Genomic DNA, 14152 nt, shown 5'->3' on the forward strand with positions numbered 1-14152 from the left:
AGTTATTTGTGAAAATATGGGAAAGAAGGTAAAGAACAAGTAAATCTAAATGTCTGGCATTTTACTAGAATTAAATGAATGCTTTTGACTCAGGGGCAGTGCGTGTGAGAGAAAACAAAGACAGAAATACTGAGCTATGATAAAATCCATGAAGATTTGCAGTTATTAAATGGTGTTTTTTCTTACCCTTCCTCCGGGTCCAGATTCACATCCAAGCTCTTCACACACTCTCGTAGCAAGACTCATGGCAGAGATTCTGCGAGGCTGGGTGCACACAATATTACATTTCCCTGAGTTCCACCTATTCTGAAGCAGATCTTCCAGTAAGAATTGGGGGACTTGGGTACTTTTACCGCTTCCTGTTTCTCCAGCCACCACAATTACCCGATGTCTGTTAAGTGTTTCTAAAATAAAGTTCCTGTGTGCAAAAACAGGAAGTTGTTCCCTTTCATTCAGGAGCCTCTGATACTTAGCAGAATCTCGGGATTTGACAAAAAGATTTCTCACAGGTTCTAAATTGTCAATTTCCATACGATCTAATGCCATTTGGTTTAGGTCATCTTCTGAAGCCAGATTTTCCCAGGAGTCCTCTGGGTCCGTTAACACCTTTGTTTCTGTAACAGGCTGCTCCTGCTGCTGCTGTTGCAGTTTTAGCTTGCTCAGTAGCTTGGAAATAAACTGGTCACGAGGTTTGTTGGACTCCATTTTGTTTTGCTCCTGTTTACTTTTTTCTTCATCGCTCCACTCTAACCAAACATCTCTGTAAGTGTGAGGCAGCAGCTGGTGTACGGACTACAGGTATATAGAATATATAAAAGGTATTGCAAAAATCACAACAAAAGAACATGGCACATGACATGATTTACTTTCATTTCTCTAACCGCTCATACAAATATTTTTTTCATTATAGAGGGTAAGTAGACATAATGTAAACAAATCCTGGGAAGTGACTGTTCCCAAAAAAATTAACTAAAAGGCTGATAATAAATTATTTTAAATATAAAGGAACATTTCTAAAAATATACAATTTGATGCTATGTTGCTATCTTAGTGCACGATAAAGAGTAATTAAATTACCACCAAAATTCTCTTCCTCTTTCAGACTCTGTTTTTCTTTTCTAATCTATTTCTCTTTAAAACATAAGACAAAGTAGGGACTACTTCAATCACATGCATTTTCGTGCACTTGGCTATCTTGACAAAGGGGGGAGCTTAAGACAAGCCTCGCCCTTTGTTAGCTGGGAGAATGGCAAGTTTGTGGTGACAGAGCCACTTTAACTGAAAAGGTTACTACAAGCACCATGACCACTTCAGTAATTTAGTATTGCCTGAAGTCGGTATGTGCAGCATTCACACCACTCCAGCCAGAAGTGTAACTCCACCTCCAACATTTCCCTGGGGCGTGACCAACCAGCCTAATGTCAATTCTGTGCTTATTTCTATACACATAATTGCATCCATTGGCTGAGGGTGGTCATCTGATGCTCTCAACCAATGAATGGAGAAAGCCTCAGCACAAGCCATAAGCAGGTAATCAGAGGAGGAAAGACCTATGATGGTTTGCCTCATTACTGGGAAATGGGCCAGAGCACTCCTCACACCATAACCACTACACAGTGGGCTGTACTGGCTAAGATGATTATATTATAGTGAATGGATGGGCAGGGCTAAAAATAGCCTAGCTATGACACTAGCAGAGTTGGATAATATTTCCAGATCAGCTATTTTTGACATTCTGGTTTAATTAGATTACAGTTGCATTTTAATGAACAAACCCCTAAATACTTTTAATGTTTTAGAAAAGTAAAGTAGTACATTTTATAAACAGTAGTATTTGATTCTGCTTCCTCCACGAGTCCTTCTAGTCTTATGCCGATTGAAAAAAAGGTGTTTGCTTGAAGCAACCATAGGAGGTTTTTTTAGGACATTTCTGGGGATTAGACTATAGTGCATACATAATGATCAATGAAAGTTGGTATTGTGCCTAAAATGTAATTCACAAACTTAAAAACAATATTATCAAGTCATCTCACCTGCCCCTTGGTGAGCTGATACAATGCAAGGGTGGCAGCCAAATGCTGTGCCTGCATGCTGTCTTCTGTCACGATTGTAGGACACACTGACATAACGTCTTCTTGAGATTTAATAATCTTAACTCTAAAATTAGAAAGAAAAAAAAAATAGCTGCATTGTTGGCCTTACATTAAAGGGACACTATAGTCACCAAAACAACTTTAGCTTAATGAAGCAGTTTTGGTGTATAGATCATGCCCCTGCAGTCTCACTGCTTAATTCTCAGCCATTTAGGAGTTAAATCCCTTTGTTTATGAACCCTAGTCATACCTCCCTGCATGTGACTTGCACAGCCTTCCTAAACACTTCCTGTAGAGAGTCATCTAATCTTTATCCTTCCTTTATGGCAAGTTCTGTTTAATTTAGATTTTCGTATTCCCTGCTATGTTAAGGACCCCGCAAGAGACTCCTGTATGTGATTAAAGTTCAATTTACAGAGCAAGAGATAAGATTGTTTAATATAAATTACATCTGATTGAAAGTGAAATTGTTGTTTTTTTTGTGCAGGCTGTGACAATCAGAGCCAGGGGAGGTGTGGCAAGGGCTGCATAAACATAAAGTGATTTAACTCCTAAATGGCAGAGGATTTAGCATGATCTATACACTAAAACTGCTTTATTAAGCTAAATTTGTTTAGGTGACTATAGTGCTCCTTTAACAGGTGATTACCTGGTTCACTTCCATAAAATGGTCTATGCCTTCTAGCACAGAGAAACCTACCTGCTTCTCCAATACTTGCCAACTGGTATTTTTTCAAAGGATGGATTCGGGCTCTTGGGAAAATGCTTCCGGCACCAATCAATGAGAAACTGCTTTGGAGATTTTCCTGTCCAGCTGCGAGAGGTGTAGTCGAAGTTTCGGATGTCGAGAGGTGGTTTCTTCTTCACTGAATTAAAAGAAAAAAAAAAGTTTTACATAAAGATACCCAATGAACCAGACACCCAAGAGAAATATGAGCATATGAAGAATTATAGAATAAAATGGATGAATAAAGTGAACAACAGTTTCCTGCAAAACTCCTGGCAGTGTTGGATTAGCAAAGAGATCTCAAACAGGAACCGATAATTCCTAAAAACACTGCTGCTCTTTACTCATGGGCATAGCCAGGTTTTATGGAAATTGTACTCCAAGTGTCAACTTGTGATGCAGAAAGTCAACGACTGATCCACAAAATAAAATAAACAATTATGGATCGAAGCAAAACTAAAGCACTAAACTAAATAAGGGTGAAAAGAAAACAAACAAACAAAACAAAAACAAAAACACTCAGCATACATACAAATATGGGAGCACCTTATATGTATCTGCTCTCATAAAGCCAAGTGTGGCTTTGGCACTCAGCATTATGCACATTCAGAGATGCTCACATTTAAATATATTTTAACTTTAAACTATTGGCTTACAAGTGGAAGTTAGATTTCAATATAGAATAATTAAATTAATTAATTAAAAATGTCCACATGTGAATTGCTCATTGTACCTTTTTCTTCTGGAGCAGGAGCCGGAGCTGGAGCAGGAGCAGGAGCATTCGCTGTGTTTTCAAACAGATTGAAGTTTAAATTTCCCTCTTCAGCAGAAGGTGAGGGTCCTTTTTTATTTTCTGCTTTTACTTCTGGGATTTTAACCTGAGGATTAAACATTGGATGTTCTTCTAAACTTTTCATCTCTGTGAACAAGAATGTAAAGTATGACAACTGAGCACACTAACAATTACACACAAGAAATATAGCTTATTTGTATAGATATGCTTTTTATAATTTTGAATTCTCACTTTAGTGAATAACCATATAGGGTTAAAACAACTCACATTTTATGTTAATCCAATGGTTTTGTAGCTTCCGAGAGTTGCAATTCAGTTATATTTTAGCTCTCTAACAGCTAAAAGCTGAACTACAACTCCCAGAAATTATTGCTGCGCAGCCTATTAGAGCTACACAGCTTTAAATGAGAACACCTAGAAATATATTATTATAGAAAAAAGGACAAATAATGCAGGTTGGAAGGTTACGGTGCAACGTTTGGCTTATAGAGCAAAATTATTTATCATGTAAAAAAACAAAACAAACTATTATTATAACAATCCATTATAGCATATCAAACTATCAACTAATGGGTCAATGATTAGAATTGCCACTTTAAAGAGACCCTCCAGACACTATGATGATTTGTTCTTATTGAATTGATTTATTGGCTGTAGTCCCTTGGCACTATCCCTCCATTCACTGTTAAACCAACGAATGAGGTTCTCTAGCCGCCCATAGCCAGGCCCCCACTTAAGGTATGGCTGAGGCAAAGATTACACTCCTCCTTATTCATACAAATTCATACCAGCGTTCGGCAGTTGTGATAGGCTGAGAATGGTCAGCTGACACTCTCAGCCAATCACCACGATCCATTGCTGCTCAGGGTAATGTTTCCTTGTTTCCCAAGCAGCACGGAATGGGCGGGCTTCAGTGTTCAACCATTACAAATTGTTTACCACTGAACGGAACGACAGCACCAAATCGACTGCAGACACTATATCGAGTTCAATGAAATTACAGTGCCTACAGTGTCGCTTTAAAGAACTTATGACTAATAACATGTTGTTACTACATTTGGTCCATGAACTAATCACAGACATATTCTTATACACTGCAATTACTTATGGTAAGTGTAGGAGATTACAGATCACTCTCCTGGGCAGAGCACACTGTCCAGACAAAAAGCAAATCCTTTCCCACAAGCATACCATGACCTCCTCAGGATTAGAGAAACTATAACAGCAACCAAACAGATGCAATATCTAGAACCTCTATAGCTACCTTGTAGATATTTCTTTATTTTCTCCTGAGCTTCTCTCTGACTCGATTTGTCTTTCTCTTGTTTGGTGCAGGCAGCATGTGCTCTGGCATCAAGCAGCTTAGCGGTTAATTCCAGGTACCTCTCGTTCTGCTCAAGAAAATGTCAAGGTTATCACAAAGTAAGCGGAATTTTAATATCACCACAAGGTCTATTAATACAATCTAGACAAACACTGTCATAGTGAGTAAGAATCTCTTAGCAACCAAACTCTGCAAGATGAAATGTAATGTACGGTATTTGTTGTCATACAATTGGTGTGCCTATATTAAGGTTCTTGGGTTTGTTAACTTCATCCAAAGTTTGAACCTCATCATTAGTCTTTCCGGACTCACTGTGGTGAGTTAACGGTAACTACAAAGCTAAGGCCAATATAGTGGGGGGAAAGAAAGTCTAAGCTCTGTTGGATAATTTACCAAACATTGCTATTTTTAGTTAAATTTTGCCAGTTACTTGTTACAGGGGCAGTCTGACAGGGTTATTTGCTAAAGTGAGAATTCAAAGTGAATATCCAATTTAAGCCCAAGATAGCTGAATTTAAAAAAAAAATCTCAACATATCAGGTATGCCTTAAAGGAACACTATAGGGTCAGGAACACAAACATGTATTCCTGACCCTATAGTGTTAAAACCACCATCTAGCCCCCCAGGGCCCCTCATGCCTCCCTAAATATAGCAAAATCTTACTTGTATTCAAGCATGAAGCTGTAGCTCTGCATGCTGTTTGCCTCAGAAAAACAAGCTGTCTGCTGACATCATCAGAAGTGGTGGCCTGACCCAATCACAGTGCTTCTCCATAGGATTGGCTGAGACTGAGAAGGAGGCAGATCGGGGGGAGAGCCAAAAAAATTCAAACAAAGCCCTGGCCAATCAGCATCTCCTCATAGAGATGAATTGAAATCAATGAATCTCTATGAGGAAAGTTCAGTGTCTGCATCCAGAGGGAGGAGACACTGAATGTTTGGATGCATTTTAGGCAGCCATTTTAGGCAACCCAGGAAGGATTTCTAACAGCCGTCTAAGGAGTGACCAGTGAAGTTATCACTAGGCTGTAATGTAAACACTGCATTTTCTTTGAAAATACATTGCTTACAGCAAAAAGCCTGAAGGTAATGATTCTACTCACCAGAACAAATTCAATAAGCTGTAGTTGTTCTGGTGACTATAGTGTCCCTTTAAATTTGGCTAATTTGACTTAAAATTTGAAATCCACTTTGAATTCTCACTGTAGTAAATAACCCTGTAAAAGCACCATAATCATTACAGGTCAATGTAAAATGGAATTCAATCAGTCTACTGACGGGATCAAAGTGCTCTTTCTCTGGGTCCTTCTCAGATGCATCAATCTCCTCTTCCTCATCACTTTCTCGTTCGGCATATCGCAGAATCCATTCCTTCATACTCATCTCCTTCTCATTGCTGGCCTGTTATAGAAAAAGTAACTTCAACAAATCTCAACACTGTAACGTGGAAGGATGAAAAGGGCTGCAATACGCAATCTAGCATAACACAGTGATAACCACACCGTTATGCCTTTGCATACATCAGTCTTACATTTAAGAAAACTGCAGATAGAATTCAGAAGAACATACTAACTTGATCATGTGCAATTATGGATGTAACACCCTTTATGTTCCACCCATCCCCGTTTTCTTATTATTATTATTAGTTTTATGTATCATTTTATTGTTATGTTCTACATTGTTATTAACATATTTGAAAAGGAGAAGATAATTTGAAAAGGAGAAAAGAAAAAAGGTTTGCTATTAATTGGAAACAATAATAAAGCTACAATAACTTAATTGAAGTATTGTGATTAAAATAACCTTTAACTCTGTTCCCTCTTTGGCCTTCCCATTGTTGGAGACGCTCGGAGAAATGGGTTTCTGGGGTGTGGGTTGATACTTTGGTCGTATTCTCGTCTCTTCTTCTACAAATTGCTGGCAGAACCCCTCAGGCAAAGCATCTGTTAAAGAGAAAGCCGAGTTAGTTGGAATAAAATGACACATCCTGAAACATAATAGATGAAATGCATTAAGATAATAAACATTTCCAAAAGTCACACACTAATGTTACGGTTGTAGAGCAAGTTTCCTAGAATAACAAACGTGGGTTTATTTAATAAAGTCAGAATTGCAAAGAACTCGTGAAGGAATAACACATTTTAAAGGAACAATTTAAAACACATAAAGTACTTTACATTTTGGGGCAGAAACACCTCCTTGGCTCCCATCCAGATTGGTTTTCTTTGGCTAGCTCTAATAAAAGTGGCGGCTGGTGCATGTCGGCCTTTCCGCAGTCTAAATAAGCCGTATTACCGCTCATTGTGAAGCACAGGAAAGCCGCAATTGCATGCACATCTGCTTGCAACGCCAACATAGAGGCTTTTCAGAAGTTCAGCTAACCCCCTCCAGCCCCCCCCAAAAATCTCATTGGTGACAGATCCACTGAAATGCACTCGCTTTTTCAGGCTAAAATTCTCAAACTTGTGTTTTTATTGCATTTTTTCTTTAAAATCTGCCCTATTTTGTTAACTCCTGAGCACAGAAGCAGCCAATGCATTATTTTATTTACCATCTGGTAGGTTCAGACACAGCCAATCAAGCGCAGAATGCAGATCTCCTCCATACAAAACGGTGTTTGTCATTGCTTCCTCTATATGCTCGGACTTAAAACTGAGCTCCTGTAAGGCCACATACAGATCCTAGAAGCAAAACATTAAAGGAGAGAAAGGTTATCCATCCAAGTCTTTCTCGTGTCAATTAAAATGTACAATAATGTGTGAGTGAGAGGTTATATATGCATTTTCCTGGCCAAAATAACACCCCTTAGAGGGGAGTTAAATAAATAAAACTTGAACTAAAGAACGCAATAAGGTTTCATATACACAGCAGGCCCCTATTTATTTATTTTAAAACTACCCTATTACTGTCCCACATATATAATATCCTATGTCAACTCCTCAAGGACTGCCGGCCACCAGGATTTAGGTATTTACCAATTCTGCACTAGTGGTATATTGATAAACTCCTGTAGCATTTGTGATCACAGACAGTTGATTTAAGAAGCAATGTTTAATGCAAAGCAGCCCCCAAATCCACACTGTATCACAATGATAAAACAACAAACCTGTAACTTCTTAGAAGTCAATCTTCCTGAAACCGTCCCTTTATCACAATTGAGCTTTTTATGCTCATTGATTAGAGAAATTATTCTTTTCTCCAGATTAACGTCAATCACTACCTGTTGGGAATAAGAATATATATAAATAAATCAAAAAATGATCCTGGCATGATATTTCTGTAACTTAATTTAAAGTACCTCTGTTCCACATGATGCGTATTGTACAACAAGACTCTTTGTAATGGTTGGCAATATGCTGTGATCTTTCTGCCCAGAATCCATAAGTAAGGTTTGTTTAATTAAGGTTACATTAATGCTGTGACCATGAATTTATCACCCCTTCAAACTTTAAAGTAGAGTATCAACCTTATCTTTACAAACCTATTACAAAAAAAAAAATTGGGGGGTGGGGGAGGAGTACAAGCTATTAACCTAGCCAAGCACAATTTGATGTAATCTGATGTTTTCGTTGCCCACTTACTAATTGAATTTTCAGCTAAAACCATTATGCCTATGATGACTGGGTCAACCAGGTAAATAAATTAATACATAGTGAGGGATAATAAAGCACACCTATTATCGAAATATATGGCAAGTAAATTGGGAAGGTGGAAGCCAGTCCACTGCATGGAAAGCAGACCATAGATTTCAACATGCGGGGTGGGGAGAAGACACTTTCTATACAATTGCCACTAGTTGGCAGTAGTCGAGAGTCAAATGACCTGTAAAAAATGCACTGAGCTTTATTTTGCTGTTGTGTTTATTGTACATAAAGATATAATGCAATACTATAAAAAACAAAGACTGACCTTTAAAACAGACTTATTGTGATTTGCTGAAGAACTTGCATCAGCAGACGAACCAAAACTATATGTTTTTGGCCCTAAAATAAGAGAGAAATTACAGCTGAGCAATTTTAAGACATTCACGGTCAATTTAAAAGAACAAAGTTACTTGCCAACCTAAACATATATGTAAGTTTAAAAACCCATTTACTACAACTTAACTTGCAGTAACCATAATAAAAACTGTCCCTAGAGGACAATGTCATAGTTTGTAAACATCAAACACATATGAAATAGGACAATATGTCTGCAAAATATAAAAAAAAGTTGTCAGTTACTGTATATACTATAGGGTAATGTAAGTGAACAATGGAAGAGGAATACAAACTACAGGAAATACGGTGTTTGTTTGCAGTATATTAAATAGTTTTACCAATTCCCGTTTTTTTCCTTCTTGCTAGGACAGATGACAAACACACAGAGAGGCATATAAATGTTTATGCTATTATTATTATTGCCATTTATAAAGCGCCAACAGATTCCGTAGCGCTTTACAATATTATAAGAGAGTGGGGATTTAGCTATAAATAGGACAATTACAAGAAAACTTACAGGAACAATAGGTTGAAGAGGACCCTGCTCAAACGAGCTTACAGTCTATAAGAGGTGGGGTGTAAAGCACAATAGGACAGGGAATAGCAATCAATGTAGGTGGGAGGGAAGCAAAGCTGGAAGAGAGAGTAGAGGCCTGCCCTTCAGGAGAGAGTAAGAGACAGGTATGTGAAGTAGAGGTTACTCTGGGAGGCCATAAGCTTTCCTAAAAATATGGGTTTTAAGGCATTTCATAAACAATTGAAGACTAAGGGGCAGTCTGATGGCAGTAGGCAGGCTGTTCCATAGGAAGGGAGCCGCCCGCGAGAATTCCTGCAAGCGTGAGTTGGCCGTATGGGTGTGAGTAGCGGACAGGAGAAGGTCACGGGCAGAGCGGAGAGGCCGAGAAGGGACATACCTATGGATCTGTGAAGAGATATAAGAGGGGCTAGATTTGGTCAATGCTTTATAGGTATGGGTTAGCATTTTGAATTGACTCCTATAGGATACAGTAAGCCAATGTAAGGACTGACAAAGGGGTGAAATGTGAGAGGACTGACTAGAGAGGAAAATCAGTCTGGCGGCAGCATTCATTACAGACTGTAGCGGGGCAATACGTTTTTGTGAAGACCAATTAGGAAAGGATTACAATAATCCATGCAGGAAATTACTAGAGCATGGACAAGCTCTTACAATCTTGCGTAAGAAAGGAGCGGATGCGGGCTATGTTTTTAAGGTGGAATCTACAGGATTTGGTAACATGCTGGATGTGAGGCTCAAGGGTGAGACTAGAATCAAATATGCCACCAAGACAGTGCGCTTGCAAGGATGGACTCATGTGGATATCACTGACTTGAAGGGAGAGCGAAAGAAAAGGATCAGTATTAGGAGGGGGAAAGACAAGGAGTTCAGTTTTTGAGATCTTTAGTTTTAGAACGCAGGAGAACATCCAGTCAGAGATGGAGGAAAGGCAAGCAGTGACATGTTGCAGGACGGCATGGGAGAGGTCTGGGGAGGAGACTACAATATGACTACAACCATGGTTACAGTCTAGCTTAAATTTTTTTTTTTTTTTTTAAAAAAAGAACATTATTTTGCAAAATAAAAAACCTATTTATTTTTTATTTCTTTAGCTGTTGAACTGAACTCTCCATAATTCTCGTCAGCCAAGTCTGACATAGAGATATGGGAAATCCAACAACACCTGGTTACACCTCTGTTGTAATACATTTAGGGACCTTGTACATTGGGGCCATAATTTGTTCTATAGATAAATGCATTAATAATTCAATAAACAAAAACAAATATTACACAATAACAAAACATACTTTTAAGATCCTGCAAAGTGACTGGACTTGAAGCTGCTTCGATGACCAAGAAATAAGGTAAAAATGTCATCAGATTATGGCGTTCTTCTAATATTCAATGTAAAAGCTGGACAAATCTCAAAACGTCTGCCCATCAGTGTTTATGGAATATGTAGTTCAAAACTGCCAAAATTTTATTCAGGGAAGATATGAATAAAACGGCTCTCAATCTGACAGAAGTCTTAGTTTCACAATAGCTCCATGTGAGTTGTTGTGTTTTTTTTTTTTTAATGAAATTGACGAGAAAGCTTTACCAGCTCCTTCACAAAACATTATAAGAGAGCTTTTTGGAGGAGGCTAAAACATGTATGGAGTGTGTTAATGTAAACGGCACAAGTCATACAAGAACTTGTATGGTCAAAGGTGAGTTATGCTAGACTTTTTCTGAATGAGGCTGTAAGTTTAAAACAGGGGCCCTCTTTGCACCAAAACATATTTAAAGATCATGGATGTTGTGGAATTTAAAGTGTCTTTAAGTACATTGGTTAAACGTAAAAGCAAACTTCATTAATGTAAAAAACAATCTAAAATGTTTTCCACGTACCTTGTTTGCTCTTCAGTTCCTTGTTAACGCCAGCTACATTAGCAGATTTAGAGCCCGGTTTCTTGGTAGTGTCCTCTCCTGAAGCTTTCTGATCTGCAGTCACCCTGGACTTGTTAGCTGAAGCTACGACTGCCTGGACAGATGTGGAGTTGCCATGGCGACTTTTCTTATTTTTTCCACCCATGTTTTTAGATTCTCAGATGTATATGTATGGCTGTGTCTACCAAATCAAGGGAAAAAAGTTGTTGAAAAGTCTATTTTTCTCCTCAAATGTTGTGGGGTTTTTGCACCAATAGGTTCTATAATAAACATGAAAATGCGTGAAACAAAAGGTAAATTAGAGACCCCCTTCCCGCCCTTAAAATAAAAATTGTCATGGCGATCATGGGAATCATTAAGATGACACACTTGCGACTTTGAATTGATGAGTTTATAAAGAACTTCTAAATTCATGTAGGGAGGAAGGGTGGCAATTAAAATTCCAAAAACACATTACAATGGAACAGTGAAAAGAGATTACAAAAGGAGATGATTAGATACAGAAGTAATGGGATGTGTGATGCAGGCAATTGTGCAGAGCGCCTGCCATACAAAAATGTCTCACTGAGCTACATTGGGAAGTCTGTGATTGGACAGCTACAAAAAAAAAGTGTGGCCTTGTTATAAGGGGAGGCGGGCTTGCAATGGCTACAGACAAGACTTTTGCAAGCGGTTTTAGATATATATAAAAATATAATTAAAAAAAACATTTAAATGCATACATGTTTTATGGTGGGTATATCTTCTAAACAGTATATATATATATATATATATATATATATAGCAAAAATCCCCTGCACTCACGCTTCAACCGCTTCACTGCCGGGCGCATCAACCAGAGCTCCACATGACACAGTATCCAGAAAGGAATGGCTGCTCTCCGGTCTTAAAAAAATGAAACTTTATTTAATTGAGTTTAAAAAATAGTGACACTACATTGTATACTTTACATTCCTTTCTGGATACTAATATATATATATAAATATATTTAATTTATTTTATTTAAATTTGGGCAGTGAAAAAAAATATTTATACATTATGCAAGTACAACTGACTGCAAACACAGAGATAATTAAACAGTGTGACTTATTATTTATTGTAATGCAGGACCCATCCATACACTGCACAAGTCAGATGATGGTACACTCTGGTGCCTGAAATAATTGTGGTAATAAATACGCTTTCAGGTTTAGTACATACTGAAGAAATAAGGCAAAAGAATAGTGTTCGGAAGGAAAACCTTGTAGCATGATAAAGAAATACAACTGCAACAAAGGAGGGCTATTACGATACAATTTAAGAGTTTACTTATTGTTTTTGAAAAATACATTTTGTAGTTGTGTGACCCAGAGATAGGGCCCTTTTGCAAATATATTATTATAATCTCATTAGGTAAAATAAAGCTGGTTTTGCAGTATGATATCTCAAATCAAGAGAGGTCATCGATCATTACTATAATATGGCAGATATGTTTTATGGATATACAATGACTGGAGCCTCTAAATTAATGTTACCTGATAAACATTATAATTCACATCTTGAAAAAGTCAATTACTGAGATCGTTATCAAATATTGTCATTAAATACCTGAATAATTGATGTCCATTTTGCAACAGTAAAAGAATGATACTACATTCTCCTGGTGATTAAAAACCACACACATTGCCCAACCTTATGTAATTCTTTTTAATGCAGCACAGATCAATCCCGTTCAGGGCCGGATTAACATAGGGGCTGATGGAGCTGCAGCTCCAGGCCCAGACCCATGGAACAGGCCCATTTAAAAAAAAAAAAAAAATCGAGGCTGCCTGGGCGTGCCAGTTTTGCAGTAATAACAGCAATACAAATGCAGATATTTTTCTCAATATAAACGGAGATTACTCTGCAATACTAGCACCAGCCAGTAGGGGTCACTGTGTGTGGAGAGAGGCAGGGATAGGAAATTACAGCATTTACCTCTCTGCCTCTCTCTACTCACTGATCCGCGGGGGAGCAGCAACACAGCACAGAGAGTTCAGACAGCAGCTCCCAGTCTACAGAGACTACAGCTCAGGGAAGTGAGGGATGAGGGGAAAGGCAGCAGGGAAACATGGGGACACTGAGACACTAGGGGACACATGGGAACACTGATACACTAGGGGACACTGAGACATGGGGATGCTGAGACACATGGGGATGCTGTGAGACATAGGGACATTAGGAGACACATTGGGACATACAGACACAAGGGACACAGTGTCTTCATGTCTCCCAGTGTCCCCATGTCTCCCAGCCAATGTCCCTAGTGTCTCAGTGTCCCCACAGCTCCCAGTGTCCCCTAATCTCCCAGTGTCCGTGTCCCCTAATCTCCCAGTGTCTGTGTCCCCATGTCTCTCAGTGTCCCCAAATATCTGTCTCCCAGTGTCCACATGTCTCCCATTCAGTGTCCCCATGTCTCCCAGTGTCCCCAAGTGTCTGTATCCCCATGCCTCCCAGCCAGTGTCCCTAGTGTCTCAATGTCTCCCAGTGTCCCCTAGTCTCCCAGTGTCTGTGTCCCCATGTCTCCCCTAGTCTCCCAGTGTCTGTGTCCCCATGTCTCCCAGTGTCTGTGTCCCCATGTCTCCCAGTGTCTGTGTCCTCATGTCTCCCAGTGTCTGTGTCCTCATGTCTCCCAGTGTCTGTGTCCCCATGTCTCCCAGTGTCTTCATGGCTCCCAGTGTCCCCATGTCTGTATCCACAAGTGCCCCCATGTCTCCAAGTGTCTCAGTGTCCCCATGTCTCACTGTGTCCACATGTCTCTCAGTGTCCCC

The 14152-nt window shown here is 38.9% G+C and overlaps 1 protein-coding gene across 1 annotated transcript in view; it reads right to left on the reverse strand.

Moving 5' to 3' along the window:
• DHX29 (DExH-box helicase 29) overlaps positions 1–14152 on the reverse strand; it is a 37656-nt gene that overhangs the window by 21135 nt on the left and 2369 nt on the right. The window contains exons 2-12 of the mRNA XM_063454034.1: positions 11325–11544; positions 8847–8920; positions 8044–8157; positions 7489–7618; positions 6741–6880; positions 6216–6338; positions 4878–5004; positions 3554–3739; positions 2794–2959; positions 2034–2157; positions 187–792 (exon numbers count right to left, since the gene is read on the reverse strand). Coding sequence (XP_063310104.1) covers positions 187–792; positions 2034–2157; positions 2794–2959; positions 3554–3739; positions 4878–5004; positions 6216–6338; positions 6741–6880; positions 7489–7618; positions 8044–8157; positions 8847–8920; positions 11325–11508 — 1974 coding nt within the window. The 5' untranslated portion in view covers positions 11509–11544. The remainder of the gene's footprint in view (positions 1–186; positions 793–2033; positions 2158–2793; positions 2960–3553; positions 3740–4877; positions 5005–6215; positions 6339–6740; positions 6881–7488; positions 7619–8043; positions 8158–8846; positions 8921–11324; positions 11545–14152) is intronic.

The sequence above is a fragment of the Pelobates fuscus genome, chromosome 5 (assembly GCF_036172605.1).
Source record: "Pelobates fuscus isolate aPelFus1 chromosome 5, aPelFus1.pri, whole genome shotgun sequence".
In the NCBI taxonomy this organism is placed as follows: domain Eukaryota; kingdom Metazoa; phylum Chordata; class Amphibia; order Anura; family Pelobatidae; genus Pelobates; species Pelobates fuscus.